The following is a 24,366-nucleotide window of genomic DNA, read 5'->3' on the forward strand; positions in this document are numbered from 1 at the left end:
CAACACAGATACAGTATACCATTCGAGTGTATACTTATATACATACTTATTATACTTTTATTTCTACATTTTTTTATTTTCCCTTATGTATGTTATTGTGTTTTGTTTGTCACTGTGCATTCGGTTGTTGGTTGTTTCAAAATATAAATAAATTATTTAAAACAAACTGGAACACAATACGATTCCAATTCTGACTAACACAGGGGAGTGTGTGTCTGTTATCCCCCTGTTTCCATCCCCCAAGGGGGGCATAAGGCACATTTCTGTCATACAGAGAACACCCATGATGTGTTATGCAGGACTGGGCCCCTCTGTGTGGAGTTTGCACTTATCCTCATGTTAGTGTGGATTCTTCTCTGGTTTCCTTCCACAGTTCAGTGACCTGCAGGTTAACTTTTTTTTCTAAATTAGACATAGGTGTGTGGTTTCTCTAGCTACGTCCACAATAATATGTCATTTCATTTTAAAACAGCTGTTAAAACCAAAACGATATCCATACACATGAGCATTTAAGAACTGTTTCAGAAATAATCTCTGTCCATACAAACACCTGAAAACGCATTTCACATGACCATTCAGGTATACTGGACATCTGTATGCTGATGTGAAAAGGAAGCAGATTGTCTACTCTGCAGTAGGTTAATTAGTTACAGAAAATACTTTGCACATGGCAAAAAGTAAGACCAGCGATCTCTTTGCTTAGACTGACAACAAAGTAGAAATGTTACTGAACATAACACATGAGTATAAGATGGTCAGGGTGGCAGAAAACAGATTGGAAGTTGTTGGCAAAGCAAATATGGCAATATATCAGCAGTATAGGGAGAATTATCCATCGCCAGAGAAAGCCATGGCAATGGAGAGTACTTCCCACACAATACATATGAAATTACAAAAGGTATGAAGACCTAGCCATAATGTTTTGGCTTGACACATTGTGAATGATACGACCCAATTGGGAAGTGAACATGGGTGTCTGCACAACCTCACTGGTCATAATGAAAGATGTTGTGCATGGTTACTGTCAATGAGCTTGTGTTACGACAACAAGGCAGCATTTGGCACGCGTAATGGAAACCGAACCTGATTTGATTAACACAGCCTGCAAACTAATGAGTTCACATCCCTCTCAGCCAACCACAAAGAGCCACAGCATCAGATAGGGAGTATATATTCAGCATCTGTCATCTTAGAAAAGTCAAAAGAAAAGAAACAGAGTGAGACTGCGAGAGAGAAAGAGAGAGAGCGCGCGCGCACGAGAGAAACGCAACATTGATTTCCAATTGTGGTGACCTCCTCCCAGGCTACCTTTGCATCATCAGCCCGTGGAAGTCTGCTCGCAGTTCCGTATATTCAGACACTGCGAGCTTGGACCTCCCGGACCAAAACATAAGTTTCCTCCTGGGAGCAGTTAGGCTGTCTGACGCTGCTGCTCTCTTCTGCCATGGCGAATTGAGTAAACTCTCATTACGCCTTCGCGCGGCGCATTTAAGGGCGAGGAGAGGGGCTCATTTGATTGGTGTGATGTGTGTAAAACCCACTCCACGCCTTCTCTCCTCCCTCTTCCCGACTTGCGCCGGTTGGAGGGACGGAAGTGGGACAGAGGAGTAGCTGCGCCAGGGCGCACGGTGTGCCAAACTTACAAAATCCGCCTAGCGACACCCAGTTGGCGAAGCACAGGTGCACTGCGCCCCCGCCGCACCTGGTCTGCGAAACTAGAGCCCGTTGTGTTAACATTATTAATTCTGTAGAAAGGAAGTGCAACAAAGAAAATATTTAGACAGGAGAGATTTGGTGGTAAGGTGTCTAAACTTTCATGCCACTTGCATCATACACTAACCCCCTGACAAAGATTACAAGAACCAAAGAGCACCAACAATCACACTCTTCCTTTATCTCTGCTTTTTGTCTATACGGTGGTCTTCATTCATTCGTCAATTGACACTGTGTTCATGGGTTCCGTTTTCACTGCATTCATTCATTATTGCATTTACAAAAGCACTTGTATGTTCATTAATTGGTAGTTGTGTGTGCCTTTAGAGGATATATACACTGTTCATTGATAATGAATTTAATTATGTAGCAAGCACGTCTTAAGAATAAAGGTCACTGTTTATGAGTCCAAGGCATACATCACCTCCAGATAAAGACTGAATTAATAAATATTAATTATCAGTTTCTCTTTTTGAAGGATGGTGCTAAGGTTGAGTATTGAAATTTAAAAGCATACTGGTACTGGCTCCGGTACCTTGAATATAGTACTGTTACGCTGTGTTACCTTTTTTTTTGGTACTTAACTTTGTCTGTAATGACAAAAATGCAATTTTGGAACAAGCTGCAGGGGCAATGTAGTATTCTAACAGTAATTCTGTTCCTCTGTTCTTTCCTATTCACACATAACGCTATGTGCCTACAGTGATAGTTTTGGCTCACTGGAGTGACTTCAAAGCACCCTGGCCAGCTTCCCTGCTTTAGGAAGCTTCACGGTACATCTGCCTCTAAAGCCTAGTTCAGACCAAAAATTTACAATGAGACGAGCCCGTTTTTGAACGTTGCAGAGAAAAGTTATAGCAGTGTGAACTGTCCATCTGAGCTCGACTCAAGCCGGCTGATGGTGTCACCTGCAACTCAGCTGGTCAAACTGCTGGTGGTTGGATTTAGAACGTAAGGCACATGCCTGTTTCTACAGCCAATCAGCTTGTAGTGAAGTCAGCTGGTTAAGTCAAAGTGAGTGCAGGCAGCGTGTTATGGCAGGAGCTCCATCCCTGCCAAGCCCTCTGTTTCCATCCCAACTTGTGCTGGTGTTGGATGGTGGGTTGCTGCTGCAGGTTGGTTAAGCCCCCTCACACACATTCTCATTGACTGCTTACTTATATTACTGTGGCATATGTATTATGAATACAGTCCATCTGATGCTCATTTGTGCACTATTCTCATTCATATTTTAAGAAGCTACAATTTATACTCAGCCACACAAAATAAGCCTGTACAAGTACAGAGGGTTGTTGCACAGACATGATACGTCAGTCAGTACGTTTACATGGACAGTTTAATTCCACTTTTAATCGGAATGAAAGGCCATTCCGATTAAAAGTGGTCATGTAAACGGTCATTCCGATTGAAAAATGGTCATTCCGATTGAAAATTAAATCCGATTAAAGGGGGTGGTTTATTCCGTTTGTCATTCCGAATGAAAGAATTTTGTGTGCATGTATACACTCATTCCTCTTTAAGTTCATTCCGGTCTTTCTGCGCATGCTCGTTTCCTTGCCCTTCTGCTGCGATGACGTATATAGCGCACATAGCAACGGGCTGCATAGCAACGGGCTGAGCTAGAGCAGTCGGACTCGTTGCACTCACCGGTTTCCATTCGCCACAGCACGGTCTTCTGCCTCCCTTCTCCTGCTCAACAGATGAAGCATTAACAGAACAAGGTTGTTGTCATACTGCTGCTTTAGGAATATAAGCAAAACACGGCCGAAAAAGGCACTAAGAACGGCGTCGTCAAGCATCTTGTTATCCGGAGCGAGGACTACAGTGTTTTTTATCCGGTAAACGTAAACATGTAACATCCGCCCCGCCCCCTATCCAATCAGAAACCTTTCCTGCCCCAAACCTTGCGCAGACCTGAATAAAGGCGATTGAACTGATCTCCCATGTAAACCCTCATTCGGAATTAATATTTCTCATGTAAACTACCTGGAAACACTTTAATTCCGAATGATTTCATTCAGATTCATTTCAGTCCGAATGAGAAGCCATCATGTAACCGTAGCCACTGTCTCATCTAGTTGCTTTGATGTGAACCGGCAGGTTTTTCAGTGTTGCAGGACAGAGCATTGCAAGTAGTTGCCTGTTTCAACTTGTCTCATCAAAAATCTTTGGTCTGAACTGGGCTTAAATCTGACGTTCTCATCCAGATGGGCTCTTAGGTCTTAGGCTCATAGGTAATTTGCACTGTTGGATTTCATATGAATCTGTATTCAGTAGTACCAACATAATTAGAGGTGGATTACATAAATTCTATTACTCAGTATAAATTCTGATCCTTTATGATAACCTGAAAGTAAGTGAAATCACCACTTCATGTTGTGTTCCAATTACTGTATTTCCACTAGATGTTTTCTTAATATTTCTATAATACCTAATGGAAATTGAAATATACTTACAGTACCAAAAACACTCATTATGAGGCATGTCAAATTATTTGAGGTTTATTTTCTCGGCTGATAATTTTCCATCAAAAATGCCAATTCAAAGTCCTGATCTCTCCTACAGTTTACGGGTAATTAACAGGTGACACATTTTCAGTGAAAACAATGAACATCAGCACAAGATAATGGCAGTCAACCACTTTGGTCTTTATTCCGCCATATCAGTTAAACACATGGCGCAACACATAATGTGGCATGATGTTCCTTTGGTATTTGTCGTATAAATGACCAACTCATCATAATCATCACTAAAAAAACATGCTAAAAGCAAGCATGTCATTAAAGAAAAGCTGATGCCACAATGACCTCAATCTAGAGCTGGGAAACACCAGCTGTTAACTTTGGTACCTTTGTTATCGAATTTCAACTCCATTGCTGTGTCTTGATTGCGTACTTACTTTTGTACTTACATTAGCACACTCAATTGTAGTACACTGTGTACACTATGTACTTACTTGTGTACTTACTTTAGCACACTCATGTTGTGCACTGTGTACACTATGTACAGTACAGGCCAAAAGTTTGGACACACCTTCTCATTCAATGCGTTTTCTTTATTTTCATGACTATTTACATTGTAGATTCTCACTGAAGGCATCAAAACTATGAATGAACACATGTGGAGTTATGTACTTAACAAAAAAAGGTGAAATAACTGAAAACATGTTTTATATTCTAGTTTCTTCAAAATAGCCACCCTTTGCTCTGATTACTGCTTTGCACACTCTTGGCATTCTCTCCATGAGCTTCAAGAGGTAGTCACCTGAAATGGTTTTCCAACAGTCTTGAAGGAGTTCCCAGAGGTGTTTAGCACTTGTTGGCCCCTTTGCCTTCACTCTGTGGTCCAGCTCACCCCAAACCATCTCGATTGGGTTCAGGTCCGGTGACTGTGGAGGCCAGGTCATCTGCCGCAGCACTCCATCACTCTCCTTCTTGGTCAGATAGCCCTTACACAGCCTGGAGGTGTGTTTGGGGTCATTGTCCTGTTGAAAAATAAATGATGGTCCAACTAAACGCAAACCGGATGGGATGGCATGTCGCTGCAGGATGCTGTGGTAGCCATGCTGGTTCAGTGTGCCTTCAATTTTGAATAAATCCCCAACAGTGTCACCAGCAAAACACCCCCACACCATCACACCTCCTCCTCCATGCTTCACAGTGGGAACCAGGCATGTGGAATCCATCCGTTCACCTTTTCTGCGTCTCACAAAGACATGGCGGTTGGAACCAAAGATCTCAAATTTGGACTCATCAGACCAAAGCACAGATTTCCACTGGTCTAATGTCCATTCCTTGTGTTTCTTGGCCCAAACAAATCTCTTCTGCTTGTTGCCTCTCCTTAGCAGTGGTTTCCTAGCAGCTATTTGACCATGAAGGCCTGATTCGCGCAGTCTCCTCTTAACAGTTGTTCTAGAGATGGGTCTGCTGCTAGAACTCTGTGTGGCATTCATCTGGTCTCTGATCTGAGCTGCTGTTAACTTGCGATTTCTGAGGCTGGTGACTCGGATGAACTTATCCTCAGAAGCAGAGGTGACTCTTGGTCTTCCTTTCCTGGGTCGGTCCTCATGTGTGCCAGTTTCGTTGTAGCGCTTGATGGTTTTTGCGACTCCACTTGGGGACACATTTAAAGTTTTTGCAATTTTCCGGACTGACGGACCTTCATTTCTTAAAGTAATGATGGCCACTCGTTTTTCTTTAGTTAGCTGATTGGTTCTTGCCATAATATGAATTTTAACAGTTGTCCAATAGGGCTGTCGGCTGTGTATTAACCTGACTTCTGCACAACACAACTGATGGTCCCAACCCCATTGATAAAGCAAGAAATTCCACTAATTAACCCTGATAAGGCACACCTGTGAAGTGGAAACCATTTCAGGTGACTACCTCTTGAAGCTCATGGAGAGAATGCCAAGAGTGTGCAAAGCAGTAATCAGAGCAAAGGGTGGCTATTTTGAAGAAACTAGAATATAAAACATGTTTTCAGTTATTTCACCTTTTTTTGTTAAGTACATAACTCCACATGTGTTCATTCATAGTTTTGATGCCTTCAGTGAGAATCTACAATGTAAATAGTCATTTACATTTGAATGAGAAGGTGTGTCCAAACTTTTGGCCTGTACTGTACTTGCATGTGTATTTACACTCACATGTACTACACCTTGTAAACTAGCATGCTCATATGTTTTACACAGTGTACTAATATCTTATGCAAAAATATTCTACAGTAAAGATACCTATTTAACATGCATAAACGCCAAATGTTACTTATGCCCACAGATTGTTAAACTTAAGCCACAACACATGTAATAATGATAAAATGTGCTGTTCTCAACTAGCCAGCAAGCTAATGTTAGCATATTGTTATTGTTTGCGATACTTTATTATTACAGAATTAACCCATTATACAAACTGATGGCTTCTATCCGACAGCAGTATGGTGGTCATGAAAAATAAACATGTATATTTGTACAAAGCTCCAGTGTTCACCATGGTAGTAGGCTGAGATTTGACAAGTTTGAAATGTTTATGGTTATGTTTATGTTTATCTTCAGTGCACATTAATGAACATGATCATTTAAGTCACGTAAATGTGCCAGATTTAGCTATACAGGCTAATTTTCATCTGCAGTCCCTGGCAGGTTGATGACATGTGTTTGTGGTCCCGCCTCTTTCGCTACATAGGCAGCATGTCTGTCATAAGTGCACCATCCAGGTACTCATAGTGCACTGCTTCTTGCCATACTTACAGTGTAAATGCACAAATGCACTCCAAAAAGCAAGTATGAGTACAGAAGTATCCAATTTAAGACACAGCACGTGACATTCCATGCTGTAAATCTTTTAAAAATAGCAATGTGTGTGTCATACGCATACTGTCAATAAAACATGGCTGTTGCAGTTGACCATAGTTTTTGATGATGTCAGCTGTTGTATGCTCAATTTAAATATATACAATGCTGGAAATAAATATATTGCATTCACCTCTATACCATCTGAAAGTCCTACCCTTCAGGATTCGACAGTACAACATGTTTTAAATTTCCAAGCTGTTATAAATTATCTATATTGATAAAATCTACCAAAAAAACAGACAAACAAACAAACAAAAAAACAGCAAAGACAACGATTATTTTCCCATAAACCAAAATCAGCTGTATTTCATCAGAGGCAATAATCAAGCAGACACATCTGGATGTGTGTGTGTGTGTGTGTGTGTGTGTGTGTGTGTGTGTGTGTGTGTGTGTGTGTGTGTGTCTCACAGGCTCACGGGCGAGTGATCAGACTGAGCCAGCAATATCCTCTGCTGTATCCTGACGGGGAGACAACATCGATATCTATCACATATAACATTTATCAGCAGTTCAATAAAACAGAGCCACACAATCAGCAAGTGACATGGAAGAGATTACAGCCTAATTCAAAGTTAATTGAAATACCACTAAGATTGCATTAGTTTGTGTTAATGCTAGAACCTAATCCATTATTTATAGGGCTGGTCCTGAAGTAGACACAACAACTGTAAAGGCAGACACACAGCTCTCAATGTGTACGCTTATTTATCTCTAGCCAGAATCCTAAAGAACACCATGACACCGTTAAACACCCTGAGAAACAGACACATTTCAGACATTTCAAATCTGCTACCAATCACAACAAGACCCAGCCTGTATGACTTGAACTGGTGTAAGCTAATGACATTTTAATCAACCGCGAACAATATGGCAACATCTTGAGGAACAACATCATCAGCTAGCCTTGACAATATTGGGCAAATTAGCAACAACAAAAAACCAAAGTGAACATTATTGCATTGAGCTAATATCATGATGTAAATGAAATTCCACCTGTCATTACACTTTACAGATACAAGGCCAAACTGACAGTAAATCAGTTAGCAAGACAGACTTCGGTTTTGATTGACGTGTCTGATTGATTTGTGTCATCTGCTTTTTTTATTCATCAAAAACCTGTCCATCTTGCACTACATCAACACTATGTGTGGCTTATGTATAAAACCTCCAACAACTTCAGTTCAGTTACAACACCTTTACAGTACTTCTAAAACACTACACTAATCTTATTTACGCTTTTAAATCACTTGGTGAAGTTACACTACTGCACACCAACAAGAAACGATAGAAAGATAGTTGTGTGTGTGTGTGTGTGTGTGTGTGTGTGTGTGTGTGAGAGAGAGAGAGAGAGAGAGACAGAGAGAGAGAAAAGAGTAACATGGAGTAATCAACCCAGCAGCTGAAGCAAAAAGGTAAGGCACAGGGTGGAATGAAATGTAGAGAGAGGAGAAAAGACAGCGACTGACCAGTCTGGTGACGAGGGGAACCCCAAAATGCCAGAAGTGCTCGTTGAGCAGCCCGCTGTACACCACGTTACCAAACAGAGCAATGGTTCCTGGTTTGCACAGACCACTTCCTGGCTTGGTTTCTGCAAAATAACAAAAGTCATTTTTCACAATGAAAAATTATAATAAAAACTTACACGCTGTATACATTTTAAACAGTCAGAGGCTGTTCAAAAAGCATATGTACAAGTCAGTGCATGTACACACCCAGTTCATTTTTTTTACTCCTGAATAAATAAAAGTTGTATGAGTGCTTCGTGAAGAGGGCAGCAGAACAGTGGGAAAATACAAGTCAGAACACCATTTGGTCATATTGCAATAAGAAGAAAAAAACAAGGTTGTGTAAATAATAGGAGGAGGCCCAGATAAAATTGGCCTTTATGTATCTGATTAAACAATTAGAGAGGCATTGACAAAAAGAGGCCACAATAGCCCAATGGGTCATACTGGATATTGTTGAAAAACTGGGTGCTGGGATTCACAAGACCGCAGATGATTTGTCATTTGTTAAAATCTAAACTGGACATGCAAAGGCTTTTCTTCTCTGCATGCTCTTTATTCTTCAGACAAAGAGAGCTATTTCTCAACTCAGTGAGACCAGTCGTCAAACTTGATCGGACAGGATTTTTACAGTGACATATGACTGTGATGTCACCAGGCGACTGTAGGAGGTCTGCTCTATTCAGACAGTCTTAAGCCCTATTCGGATGGGATTAGTTTTATATAGGTACGTGGGGTAAAGTAATAATTACCACAGATTTTAGTCCCATCCGAATGTGCCATGTCAGTAATCATTACTGCACGATGTCAGTAAAGATTACCGCGAATTTTACCTTCTGTAAAAGGGTCCTGGAAAATTACCTCAGGTAATACTAATCCCGTGCGAATAGACCAGCAGTAAATCTTCTGTGTTTTGCCTAAAAGGAATGTGGTACACACAGGAAGCAACGTCATACGCACATGACAACAGGAGGGGACAGCGGTGCGTGAATGGATTTACCCCTCCCACTTGTGGTTGTTTAACTGATATTTCTTATCTCGTGCGAATTGGCCATTAATATTACGCACATCCTGTGGTAAAGTGACATTACCCCACGTGCCCATGTAAAACTAATCCCGTCCAAATAGTGCTTTATAGTGTGTCCCAAATTGCATACTAGCGCACTTATACTTCATTTTTTGAGTGCAGAAGTGTGTTCACACTGTGAAGTGTGGCAAAATGCAGTGCACTGCAAGTACCCGGATGTTGCACTCCAAACGGTTGAAATGTGCGTGGAACTATGGACATTTTTTGCACTCAATGGATGCCATCTTGGTTACGTAGCAGATGGGGAGGGACCACTTTTCAAACTGGAAATGACAGACGAGGAGGACTGTGCGACCGTGAACGTCACTGCATTGTACAAATGTAAGTTATACATGTGTTTTTTTTTTGCACTAAGCACCACTATACTGTTGTCGGATATATGCCAGCAGTATGTGTATTTGGTTAATTTAGCAGTCTGTAATGATTTGGCACGATACGAACGATAATGCAAATGCTAATGCTAGTTTGTTAACTAGCTAACAGCTGCACATTTTGACAATGTGGTGTATGTTTACTGTATATGTGTGGTAAATTGTCATCTTCACTGTAGAGGACCCAAGTATTAGATGTGTGGTCAGAGGCTTGATAAGTTGTAAATATTTGCAAAATGCGGCAGCTAGCGTTAGCTCGGTAGATAGCCAGTGAATAGAGTGAAGAGAGCCTGTATCAGCTACAGACACGGCACATCGGCAGTATATTTGAAGTTTTGTGTTTCAGTTTTAATCTGATGTCTATAACGTTATATATTCTGGTCTTACTAGGGACAGACCTCTTACGAGGTCCCTGATTTTGTGGAGGAATGCCAATGCCTCCCTGTTCACAGGGAGGCGTAACGCTGCTGTGAACGGATACGAGTAAGTGAATGCATAAGCTATAATATTTAGCTGTTGTTATACACTGTGTGAAACCTGTCCTACATTGTGAAATTGTGTTTCAGAGTGTTTATTGCGGAAAAAGGCCTGGAAGGGAAGGTGACCCCAGCCTTCTTAAAAAAAAAAGTGGGAAAATCTAAAACAAAAATATAAAATATATATACAAAAAATATAAGGTTGGTTGGCTGTCTTTTTTTTTTTCTTTCATATTTAATTTAATTTAATTCAATTCAATTTTATTTATATAGCGCCAAATCACAACAAAAGTCATCTCAGGGCACTTTTAATAAAGTGCAGGTCTAGACCGTACTCTTTACTTTACAGAGACCCAACAATTCCCCCATGAGAAAGCACTCTAACATTTACTCTATATAATTACTTTACTTTTTGCTAGTGCAAGTAGTTAATAACCTCAGCAAATGTAACACCAGTGTTTCCCATATATGCATTCAACAGCAGTGGTGGACCACCATTACCCTTGAAATTTCACAGTTTATTATTCATGATGTTTGATGCATTCTCAGCATACAGTGCTCATAACACAAAATGTGTTTTTCTGTTTTTTTGCTGTCCTTCCTACACAGGACCTGAAGTGTCCCAAAACTGGGGAGAGGGGGTTGAGACCACTGCCGCATCCTGGAAGTGGTACACTTTAATGGGTGAGGCAATTGGGGGCAGGCCATCGATAACACAGCCTGTCCTCATTGCCTCATCTTCCCAGGATACGGTGGTGGTCAAACCCTTCCCGTCTGTGCTGACCCCAGAACGGGACACCTCCACCCAAAAAGGCAGCAGGTGGATGTTGTGGAGGCATTGAGGGAGTTTCAGGAGAAGGAGGACAGCTACGAGGTGGAGATGAGAGAGATGGAGGCGAAGAAAGAGGAGAGAGAGGAGGCCAGAGCCAGAGAGGCAGTGGACAGGGAGGAAAGGAGAAGGCGAGAGGATCTGGAGAGGGAGGAAAGGAGAAGGCGTGAAGATCTAGAGAGGGAGGAGAGGAGACACAGAGAGGCTGTGGAGAGGGAGGATCATTTTTTTAGGGAGATAAGGGAGAGGGAAGAGAGAAGAGACAGAGAGACAGCTGCTAGGGAGGAGCGCTTCCTAGTAATACTTAAGCATATCTTAAAGAAATATTTTTTTTTATCTGTAAATAGTTAACTTAAAAATATGTTCTGCTCTGTCTGTTAAAGTTGAAAATAAATGTTCACACACATGAGAAGGCAAGTGTATTTTGATAGCATATTTCAACAAGGCAATTGTAAGTGCTTAACATTAAACACTGAAAGCATGAAGACAAAATGCAAAAGATTCAAGATTAAGAGGTTTATTATCACAAAAGAAACACATTACAAAAGGACATTTAAATACAATAATAAGAGTAATATACATTAATTTGTAACTTTAACTTCACAGACCAAACCTGAAGGTACAACGTTCTGTGCTATATACATTGAATTATTTAGATGAGATTAGTTTTGGTCTATATACATTGAAGTATTTCCATGAGATATGTTTTGGTCTATATAAATTGAATTATTTACATGAGATGAGTTTTGGTCTATATACATTGAATATATAAAATACAAATACAAACACAAATGTCAAAATACAGTATTAAACTGTATGTTCAGCTGGCAATAAAGCTGGGGATTTAGAGACTGGAGGAAGAGAAACAGGTTGGTATTAAATATGTCTGTATGTATATCATAACTGTACATCAGTGAATTCGATAACCTTGTATTAAATTTATTTATTGTCTTGTTTTCTTTTGTATTTCACTTTGCAAGACTGTAGAATGGTAATAATAATTCATGGTGCTTACTGTGCATTTACAAGAACTTGGTCACTTTACACTAAATATATATACTACATATATCTACAAAATACTAATAAATATCAGTAAGGCATGAATGTGGATGTACTTTAAAGTGTTAAAGCACTGTTGTGTTGCCTAATATTGCTGTTGAATAACTTCAGACTACACCAAATACATAGAAATGGTCTGTCTTAAAGCATTTATTAGTTTCTGACTGTAGAAATGTTGTATTAACAGTTTTAAAAAAAACTTTAACTGTCTAACATGTCACACACATTTAGCTGATATGTTTTCTTTTCTAAGGTAATGTAATGAGCCCCCTCTGAAACTGGGGGAGGTTCAGCCTTTATTTTGAAAACTGGTAACACATACCGGCACATACTCAGCCAGCAGGAGCCAATGGCGATTTTGAGGGGTGGCCTGGGGTGGCCGGGGCCACCCCTGAAAACTCATTGGCCACCCCTGTGGCCAGCCCAGATCTGATAGGCAGTTGGTCAAGTCCGTCAACAAAAGAAACAAGAGAAATGCTGCCAATCAATGATGACAGGTAATCAGCTGATTTAGGGCCAGTTTTACATTTTTAACTAACACAGTAATGGTTGTACTGAGGCTGTGAGAGCTGATTTCTGCTCAGTGGACGTTTGGCCAATGGCCATGCAGGTCTGATGGGTGAGCCATCAGCCATGAGATGAGCACGCCATATCTGCTGCTGCTGCTGTTGCTAATGAAACAGAAGGACGGTCACAGTGACAACGTCAACTGCAGAACTGCTGGATAAAAACGGCACGCTGAATCAAAGCCAACGTTTCAATTTATGCCTTCATCAAGGCCCTGGACATGAATACTGTCTGGGTTGAAAACCACTTTTTGCACATTTTCATATGGTGCCGTAGCATTGTTTCGACCTCTCATTGTTCCAACCTCTCATAAGTCCGACATCCCGTTGTTCCGATATGTGATTATTACTGTATTTGTGTACCATAGAGGATCAGCAACACAACAAAAGCAGGCTACTGGTCGAGATACAAGTGTCATTGAGAGGAGAGAATGAAACACCATAACCTCTTGTTATTAACTCTGGGGTCCAGGTTGTGTGAGAAGCTTTCCGCGGTGCTGAACGGCTCCCAGCGGGCGTATTTCTGCCTTGATGGTGCGCCGCAACCGGCTCTGGGTCAGCCGGGAAAGGCTTGAGGCGAAGCAGGCTCACAGCTTATGTATTTGCCACTTTCTTTTTCATTTTAACCCACACCATGATATTTTTCTAACCCTAACCAAGTGGTTTTTGTGCCTAAACCTAACCAGAGCTTAACCACAGGGCATCATGATGATTTTGGAACAACGGGTTTAATATGGTCGGAACAATGGGATGTCGGACCAATGGGCTGTCGGAAAAATGGGCAGACCCCTTTTCATACATCATAAGGCATCCTATATAATGACATTATTCAGTCATCAGGCCTTCACCTGTGTCACCTGTATTGTTACCTATGTTTGCTTTACTAATTTAGGCCCCATCTTGTGGTTAAATAAAAACACACATGGCAAAGAACAAACCAAAAAAATCAAATTCCAGTATCTCCAACAAATTATATCTAAGCTAAATAATACCATGAACTAAGCATGTAAAGAACAACAAATATTCCTTTTTTCCTTACAAACTTATTTTATCTTTTGCTTACAGATACACTTTTTAATAAGGCCTATCTTTTAAGTATTAAGCTTTGATTTGAATTTTTTGGTTTGTTCTGTTGCCTGGATTGCTGTGTTTTTATGTAACCACAAGATGGCGTCTCAATTAGTAGAGCAAACACAGGTAACAATACAAGTGACACGGATGAAGAGCTGATGACTGATTAATGTTATTCTATAGGATGAGTTAAGAGCAGTTGAATGTTGCTACCCTAATCTAATTTGTGAAGAGATGAAGACTTTAATCCACTATAAGGAAATGACTCTTAGAAAATTTGTACCCTATCCTGAACATAATTACTGATTAAAAATCGACATGATTAAAATAACCAGAGATTCCTGAGGACTGTGATAGGTGGAAATGGAATAAAAAAAATCCCTCTTTTTTTCAAATATTCAAATTCAAATATTCAAATTTTTTGACAGTTACAATACAGGAAATCACGTGAGAGAGAGGGGATATGACATGCAGCAAAGGTCCTCCAGCCAGGATTCGAACCGGGGTTGGCTGCGTACGTGGCATTTTACTTCGCTATACCATGGCCACCCCACACTAGCTTTGTGTCCTATCTTGGCCACCCCAGTAAAAATGTCCTGGATATGCCACTGGCAGGAGCAGGCAGGCGCTTTGACGGAGCAGGCAGTGAAGTACTGTCCATCTCACATGAAATAGAGGGTACACACAAGCAAGTAAAAGTACAACAAAGTTCATTTTCATTACCAGTGAATTAAAGTAAACTGTAAATAAGTCAGTAGATACTTCGGCAGGTGACAATTGCGGTAAAAAGACGGGCTAACGCTCTGGTCGGTTGTAATTCACCAAAAACAGAAGAAGAGAAGAAGAACCTTCGCCATCGTCAGTTCCAGTAAGTGCACAACGGCAGTGTGCGATTTGGGACAGCGCTAATCTGTGGAAATTCGCACACTTCGTACGTGAGTACATAGTGTGTCCCAAATCGCATACTGCCGTCAGTACACTTCTTTGCAGTACACTGCGTGCACTAACACTCTTGCTCCTGAGCTGCCGGGCAGGTCACACCTGTTGTTCTTGAGCTGTCGATCAGCTCACACCACCTCTGGCTCCTGGGCCTTTGGCCGGCCCAGACAGACCTCTTTTCCTCCTGGGCCCTGACCAACTCAGAGGCCATTGCCCCAAACCACTAAAGGGAGGGCAATGCTCACAGACTCTCTTAACCTGAACCAGATAAGTTAGAGGTGCAAGCACAATGTTTGCAACTAAGTTTGGAACAAGGACACAACAAAACGAAGCCACAAAGCGACTCTTTCTTCTATCCATTCAAGGATCGGTAATTTAACAACTGGGCATAGCTTTATCACAGCTGTACAGGCTAAGCAAGACTGTTTAACTTGTTGTATGTGATTTAATGCCGTTCACTGAATAATTGTTGTGATTGTTTGCAGTTAGGTCATTGGTTAGTAGTGTTTAGTTTGCTAATGCTGTTCACAGACGTCTTGCATGCGACTTAACATGCGACAATGCGACACATTCACATACACTCATTTACAAATAGGCTTTCAACAGAGCTACACCCAAACAGGCATCTCAAAGTCCCGCTTCTCTGCCTTTGTCTTTGTCCTGACCACACAGTCAGACAAGACCTCCCCTGATCTGAAGCCAGCTTTGATTCGGCCATCTTGTAGTTCTCTGTTGTCAGCCATTTTGTTTTGTAGGCCAAACGGCCCTTTGATTACCACACCCGCCTTTGCCTTTGTTTTGCTCTCTCGCTTGCACACACGTAAACACACACACACACACACACACAGACACACAGACACACACACACACACACACACACACACACACCAAGCTTGTATATAGTTAGTTAGAATTTGTGTGTTTTGGTTTTGCTTTACTTACTTTATGAATAAATATAATTTTTGGAATCACACCTGCTGTCTGTTTAATGTTGCATAAGAGTGAATGAATAGTCAACCTCTGCTACGTCAAGAGCTCCGAAATCCTCCAGGCTGTACTGTTGAATTTGGTTATTGTCATTAATTTCATTATTAATCAAAATTCCAAATTGATAGTTTAGTGAACTTTTGAGACTGATATCTTTTACTGGCTATCATTTTCCCTATTTGGGAATGGTGCTCCACGAGGTGATTTAATGGAAATTAAGTCATATTATTGAACACAATTATTAATTATTATTAATAATTATTAATTATTTCAGATAGCCAATTTGATACTTAAATTGGAGATGTATTACAAGGTCAGGCCTGTATTAAGGCTTAAGTCCCAACAAAAGGTGCAGCGGTGTAAATTATAGCACTGATCACAACAAATAGTATCCCCTCTTTTAGAGTATCACCAGTATAATTTACAAAATTAATGGTGTCCCTCCTTGAGGGCCAGAATTGTTCCCTACATTAATGGTGCCCCTTGGTGAGGCCTAGTATTGTTGTTCCCAACATGGGGGTTATGCATGCAATAGGACCTGGATAGTTTGTTTGAAATGTCTATAAAAAATGAAATGTTTTTGCTAAAAATGTGTAAAGCTCTTTTGTCCATTGTCTATGCACTTTTGAGACATTATCATCAAAAGTCCTTTAATGAATGCTTTAGCTACTTGGGAGGTCTTATCGCACAGTACAGATATGGGCTGTTCTCACAAATTTTTCTCATGTTTTCCCACAAAGCACTGCGTTGCATTGCACAAAGCATTGCACCCAAATTCATACATATTCCACGTATTTCGAAAGGCTGCGATGACGTGACTATTGCACTGATGCAGTAAACAAGGGAGCACTCCTGAGTGAAGCCGAGTTAGTGACACGCAGTACAGCCAAGTTAGCGAGATGCAGTAACAGGACATGAGTGTTAGCAAAGGAGAGAGAGAGAGAGAGAGAAGGAGAGAAGGTGCCCGGTGTATTATAGGAGGTCCCCCGGCAGACTAGGCCTAAGTCAGCCTAACGAGGGGCTGGTACAAGGAAAGCCTTTGCCAGCCCTAACTATAAGCTTTATCAAAAAGGAAAGTCTTAAATATGGAGACGGTGTCTGCCTCCCAGACTGCAACAGAAAGATGATTCCACAGGAAAGGAGACTGATAGCTTAAGGCTGTGTCTCCTGATCTACTTTATGGAGACTTTTGGGACAACGAGTAACCCTGCGTTTTCAGAGCGCAGTGTTCTGGTGGGATAATATGGCACTATGAGCTCTCTACAATATGACAGAGCCTGACCATTTAAAGCTTTGTACATTAGAAGAAGGATTTTAAATTCAATTCTGGATTTTACAGGGAGCCAGTGCGGAGAAGCTAAAACAGGAGACATATTATTTGTTTCTTAGTTCCTGTTAGTACACGTGCCGCTGAGTTCTGAATTAGCTGGAGAGTTTTTAAAGACTTATTAGAGCTACCTTATGATAGGGAGTTACAGTTACTCAGCCTATAGGTAACAAAAGTGTGGACCAATTTTTTCAATCTTTTTGGGTCAGGATAATTTAATTAATTTTAATTTTAATTTAATTTTGTGTCCGAAAAACACACATAAATGCGCAAACAGGACCTATATATGCACAAAGTGGAGAGATGTCAGAGTGGGGGGCTGCCTTGGTCAGGGACCCCGAGCGGTTGGGGGGTTCGGTGCCTTGCTCAAGGGCACCTCGACAGTGCCCAGGAGGTGAACTGGCACCTAGGTGAACTGGTACCTCCTGGGCACTGGCCACCAGTCCACGCTCCATATTTGGTCCATACGGGGACTTGAATAGGCAACCCTCTGGTTCCCAACCCAAGTCCCTATGGACTGAGTTACTGCCACCCCATAGGCCTAATTTTCGCAATATTACACAGATGAGAAAACGCAGTCTGAGGTTTGTTTTAAATGGCAATTATGAGACAAATCTTGGTCAAATCATAGTCCAAGGTTTCTTACGGTAGTGCTAGAGGCCACAGCAATGCGATCCAGAGAAAAGAGCCTCTGAGTTGTTGAGGGCCAAGAACAATAACTTCAGTTTTGTCTGAACATAAGGGAATTGGTGCTCATCCACGTTTTTATGTCTTTAAGGCATTTTTGAAGTTTAGTTAATTGATCAGTTTCTTCTGGTTTTATCGATAAATACAACTGGGTATCATCCACATAACAACGGAAATATTTATTAGTGAAATATTCATTAGTGATTTCTAATGATGTTACCTAAGGGAAGCATATATAGACTGAATAGGATTGGTCTGAGCACAGAACCGTACTCTAGTACGTAGAGATGATTCATCATGAAATGCTGCACAGAGATCTAATAAATCAAGTACAGAGATGAGTTCTTTGTCTGAAGCAATCAGAAGATCGTTTGTAATTTTAATTAGTGCTGTCTTGGTGCTATAATGCACTCTAAATCCTGACTGAAATTCCTCAAATAAATTATTATCATGGAGAAAATCACACAGCTGGTCTGCGACTACTTTCTCAATGATCTTTGAAAGAAAGGGAAGATTAGATATTGGTCTATAGTTGGCTAACACCTCTGCATCCAGGGTGGGCTTTTTTAGAAGAGGTTTAATTACAGCTACCTTAAAAGACTGTGGTACATAGCCTGTTAATAAAGATATATTGATCATGTCTAATATGTGAGTGTTAACTAAAGGTAAGACCTCCTAAAAAAGCCTAGCTGGGATGGGGTCTAAGAGACACGTTGATGATTTAGATGAATAAATCACTGAGGTCAATTGTTGAAGAGAAATCAGGGAGAAGCTATCTAAATATATATTAGGTCTTACAGCTGTGTTTGAGGACAGATTGGTTCCGTTTGAGGGCAGGAGGTCATGAATTTTGCCTCTAATACTTATAATTTTGTCATTAAAAAAGCTCATAAAATCATTACTGCCAAGGGCCAAAGGAAGACAAGGCTCAATAGAGCTGTGACTCTCAGTCAGCCTGGCTACAGTGCTGAAAAGAAACTTGGGTTGTTCTTATTTTCTTCTATCAATGCTGATTAATAGTTTGCTCTGGCATTGCGGAGGCCCCTCTTCTATGTTTTGAGACTTTGTTCCCAGACTAAGCAAGATTCTTCCAGTTTGGTTAATCGCCAATTCCTTTCAAATTTTCGCGATATTTGTTTTTTTAGGTTTGAGAGTTATACCAAGGAGCAAACTTTCTTTGCTTTGTTAAATTCTTTTTAAGAGATGCTAGAGAGTTAGGGTTGGGCGATAATACGGTAATAAGGTATCCCGCGGTATCTAAAAATAGCAACAGTATCAGTTTCATTTGCATCATTAAAAAATGTGCAGCGCATATAGGCCTATAGTGGCCTGATATAATATTAAATATAATTTATGTAATGCCTAAATAATGAGTGTTTGTCCAGCACCTACGTATGTGTGGTTGAGTTTTCAATTTAATACTATTACAATTTAAAACTAATAGCAGGCTATAATGTCTCTCTTATAACTGCCCTTAACTGTTGTCAGGGGATGACATTTGATAAAGTTTTTGGATGTGACATCGTCACGTTACAGCTCGGACGTGAGAAAGAGAAGAAAAAATGGCAAGTCGCACATCAAGCGAGTTGGTCCCAAAAAGAAAAACACAACTTCACAACTTCTGCAAGCAGCAGCAGGTCCAGTGGCCATCAGGGTGAAGGAGGGAGAAGCACATTCAAAGAAGAGCCGATGTGGTGGTGGCAGGTCCAGTCGGCACCATACAGGAGCGAGCAGGAGCAGAGGTGACTGCCTGTTGTCGCGAGCCTGTTATTCAAGGAGCTGAAGACCTCCTTCTCTGGTGGAAATGTGAGGGAGCCAGGCGTTTTCCTCTGATATCGAGGGCTGCCCGAAAGTACCTGTGCGTTTGTGCCACGAGCTCTCCATCAGAGTGCATATTCAGCACCGCGTCCAAAGTTGTCAATCCACTACGTGCCCTGCTCCAGCTGGAAAAAGTAAACATGCTGGTTTTTCTGGCGAAAAAACCTTGAATAGTGTTGAAGCATAGGATGCTGCTATAGCTCTCATTATACTTTGTTATATGTCATTTTCAATGAGGAGTAGCCTGTTCAATTCAATTCAATTCAATTTTATTTATAAAGCCCAATATCACAAATCACAATTTGCCTCACAGGGCTTTACAGCATACGACATCCCTCTGTCCTTAAGACCCTCACAGCGGATAAGGAAAAACTCCCCAAAAAAACCCTTTAACGGGGAAAAAAAACGGTAGAAACCTCAGGAAGAGCAACTGAGGAGGGATCCCTCTTCCAGGACGGACAGACGTGCAATAGATGTCGTACAGAACAGATCAACATGATAAATTAACAGCAATCCATATGACACAGGGAGAGAGAGAGAGAGAGAGAGAGAGAGAGAGAGAGAGCGAGAGAGAGATATGCAGGTAATGACAGTATCTTACAACAACATTAATGGAAGTAATAATATTATAGTTATAGTTCTGGTTACTGCGGTACAATATGTTGAAAGTATGTATTAATACCTGGCAGTATACATGTGTGACAATAATCATATGTGTATAATAACAGAAGAAGTATGACTAATGACTAATGATGGCAGCAGCAGCAGGAGGCATCTGGCGGGACCACGGCAGCAGCACAACCACACACGTCACGCTGTCCAGGCACCGCTGTGATATGAGTTAATCTGAGAGACAGTGGAGCACAAAGGCTCCGGAGAAGAAGCCGAGTTAGTGACATCCAGAATGGCCGGGTTAGCTAGATGCAGTAATAGGATACGAGAGAGAGAGACGGAGAGAAGGGGCCCGGTGTATTATAGAGGGGTCCTCCGGCAGACTAGGCCTAAGTCATGCTAACTAAGGGCTGGTACAGGACAAGCCTGAGCCAGCCCTAACTATAAGCTTTATCAAAGAGGAAAGTCTTAAGTCTAGTCTTAAATGTGGAGACGGTGTCTGCCTCCCGGACCGTAACAGGAAGATGATTCCACAGGAGAGGAGCCTGATAGCTAAAGGCTCTGGCTCCTGATCTACTTTTGGAGACTTTAGGGACCACGAGTAACCCTGCGTTCTCAGAGCGCAGTGTTCTGGTGGGATAATATGGCACTATGAGCTCTCTAAGATATGATGGAGCTTGACCATTTAGAGCTTTATAAGTTAACAGTAGGATTTTAAATTCAATTCTGGATTTTACAGGAGCCAGTGCAGAGAAGCTAAAACAGGAGAGATATGATCGCGTTTCTTAGTTCCTGTTAGTACACGTGCTGCTGCATTCTGAATTAGCTGGAGAGTTTTTAAGGACTTACTAGAGCTACCTGATAATAGAGAGTTACAATAATCCAGCCTTGAGGTAACAAAAGCGTGGACCAATTTTTCTGCATCTTTTCGGGTCAGGATAGGCCTAATTTTCGCAATATTACGCAGATGAAAAAATGCAGTCCGTGAGGTTTGCTTTAAATGAGAATTAAAAGACAAATCTTGATCAAATGTTACTCCGAGGTTTCTTACGGTAGTGGCAGGGGCCAGAGCAATGCCATCTAGAGAAACTATGTCATCAGATAAAGAGTCTCTGAGTTGTTTGGGGCCAAGAACAATAACTTCAGTTTTGTCTGAATTTAACATCAGGAAATTGGTGCTCATCCAAGTTTTTATGTCTTTAAGGCAATTATGGAGTTTAGTTAATTGATTGCTTTCTTCTGGCTTCATTGATAAATACAACTGAGTATCATCCGCATAACAATGGAAATTTATAGAGTGATTTCTAATGATGTTACCTAACGGAAGCATATATAGAGTAAACAGGATTGGTCCGAGCACAGAACCTTGGAACTCCAAAACAAACTTTAGTACGTAAGGATGGTTCATTGCGACGTCAACAAATTGAAAACGATCAGATAAATAAGATTTAAACCAGCTTAGTGCTGAACCTTTTAAGCCAATTAAGTGATCCAGTCTCTGCAGCAGAATTTGATGGTCAATTGTGTCAAACGCCGCACTAAGATCTAATAAAACAAGTACAGAGATGAGTCCTTTGTCTGAAGCAATCAGAAGGTCATTTGTAATTTTAACTAGAGCTGTCTCAGTGCTATGATGCACTCTAAATCCTGACTGAAATTCCTCAAATAAATTATTATCATGGAGAAAATCACACAGCTGGTCTGCGACTACTTTCTCAAGGATCTTTGACATAAAGGGAAGATTAGATATTGGTCTATAGTTGGCTAACACCTCTGGATCCAGGGTGGGCTTTTTAGTAGAGGTTTAATTACAGCTACCTTAAAAGACTGTGGTACATAGCCTGTTAATAAGGATATATTGATCATATCTAATATATGAGTGTTAACTGTAGGTAAGACCTCCTTAAGTAGCCTAGTTGGGATGGGGTCTAAGAGACACGTTGATGATTTGGATGAAGAAATCACTGCAGTCAATTCTTGAAGAGAAATTGGGGAGAAGCAATCTAAATATATATTAGATTTTACAGCTGTGTTTGAGGTTAGATAGGTACTATCTGAGGACAGGAGGTCATGAATTTTGCCTCTAATAGTTAGAATTTTGTCATTAAAAAAGCTCATAAAATCATTACTGCTAAGGGCTAAGGGAATACAAGGCTCAATAGAGCTCTGACTCTCAGTCAGCCTGGCTACAGTGCTGAAAAGAAACCTGGGGTTGTTCTTATTGTCTTCTATTAGAGCTGAGTAATAGTTTGCTCTGGCATTGGAGGCCCCTCTTATAAGTTTTGAGACTGTCTGTCCAGATTAAACGAGATTCTTCCAGTTTGGTTAATCGCCAATTCCTTTCAAATTTTCGCGATATTTGTTTTAACTTACGGGTTTGAGAGTTATACCAAGGAGCGAACTTTCTTTGCTTTTAACTTCTTTTTAAGAGGAGCTACAGAGTCGGCGTTGTTCGTAGCGAGCCTCACGGTGCTATCAACAAAATGATCAATTCGGGAAAGGTTAAAGTCGCACGGAAACCTCTGTTACTGAAGGTATTGGTATTGAATTTAACGACAAGTAATCTTTTCCTTAAGTTTTCAGCACTATCTGATAAACATCTAGTATAGTAACTGTTGCTGAGTGGCGTGTAATCGAGTAAAAGAAATCAAAAGTAATCAGATAATGATCCGATAGAGGATTCTGTGGAAAGACTTTTAGGTTATCAATTTCAATTCCATACGTCAGAACTAGATCAAGGGTATGGTTAAAACAATGAGTAGGTTCATGTACACCTGACTGAAGCCAATGGAGTCTAATAATGAGATAAACGCGGTAGCCAGGAGTCATTATCAGACATGAATGTTAAAATCGCCTACAATAATAACTTTATCTGATTTAAGAACTAAACTGGATAAAAACTCTGAGAATTCAGATAAAAATTCAGAATACGGGCCAGGAGCACGGTACACTATAACAAATAAAAGTGGCTGCGAGGTTTTCCAGGTCGGATGTAAAAGACTAAGAACGAGGCTTTCAAATGAATTATAATCTAGTTTAGGTTTAGGACTGATTAACAGACTAGAGTTAAAAATGGCTGCAACTCCTCCTCGGCCGCTGCCTCGAGGAATGTGGGTATTATTATGACTGGGAGTGGACTCATTTAGACTAACATATTCATCTTGACACAGCCAGGTTTCAGTGAGACTGAGTAAATCAATATGATTATCTGATGTTAATTCGTTTACTAACACTGCTTTAGACGATAGAGACCTGATATTTAACAGTCCGCATTTAATTCTCCTGTTTTGTCTTTCTGTCACAGAAGAGGTTTTAATTTTTATGAGGTTGTTATGCACAACTCCTCTTTGTTTAATTTTAGATTTAGATAATTTAGGCGGTCGGGGACAGACACCGTTTGTATAAAACTATTAAAACTATGGCTGGGTAACTGAACTAGAAGCTCAGAGAGGCGTTTAGGACTGCGACTCTGAGTCCTGATCTCAACTCTGGGTTGTCAGGGATTTAAATTACTAATAAAGTTTGCCAGGTTCCTAGAAATGAGAGCAGCTCCATCCAAAGTGGGATGAATGCCGTCTCTCCTAATAAGACCAGGTTTTCCCCAGAAAGTTTGCCAATTATTAACAAAACCCACATCGTTTGCTGGACACCACCTGGACAGCCAGCGGTTAAATGATGACATGCGGCTAAACATGTCATCACTGGTCAGATTTGGGAGGGGTCCAGAGAAAACTACTGAGTCCGACATCGTTTTTGCGTATTCACACACGAAGCAATATTAATTTTAGTGACCTCCGATTGGCGTAACGGGTGTCATTGACGCCGACGGCGTGAATAACAATCTTACTGAATCTACGTTTAGCTTTAGCCAGCAGTTTTAAATTAGATTCAATGTCGCCCGCTCTGGCCCCAGGAATACATTTGACTATGGCCGCTGGTGTTGCTAACGTTTCTCAGAATAGAGCT

General features: G+C 40.9%; 1 protein-coding gene across 2 annotated transcripts in view; it reads right to left on the minus strand.

Annotated features, from left to right (window-relative positions):
- Positions 1 to 24,366, minus strand: part of LOC125881011 (RNA binding protein fox-1 homolog 3-like) — a 1,507,594-nt gene that overhangs the window by 609,137 nt on the left and 874,091 nt on the right. For both annotated transcript variants that reach the window (XM_049563926.1, XM_049563925.1), the window contains exon 6: positions 8,533 to 8,654. In XM_049563926.1, the coding sequence (XP_049419883.1) occupies positions 8,533 to 8,654 (122 nt within the window). The remainder of the gene's footprint in view (positions 1 to 8,532; positions 8,655 to 24,366) is intronic.

The sequence above is a fragment of the Epinephelus fuscoguttatus genome, linkage group LG20 (assembly GCF_011397635.1).
Source record: "Epinephelus fuscoguttatus linkage group LG20, E.fuscoguttatus.final_Chr_v1".
In the NCBI taxonomy this organism is placed as follows: Eukaryota; Metazoa; Chordata; class Actinopteri; order Perciformes; family Serranidae; genus Epinephelus; species Epinephelus fuscoguttatus.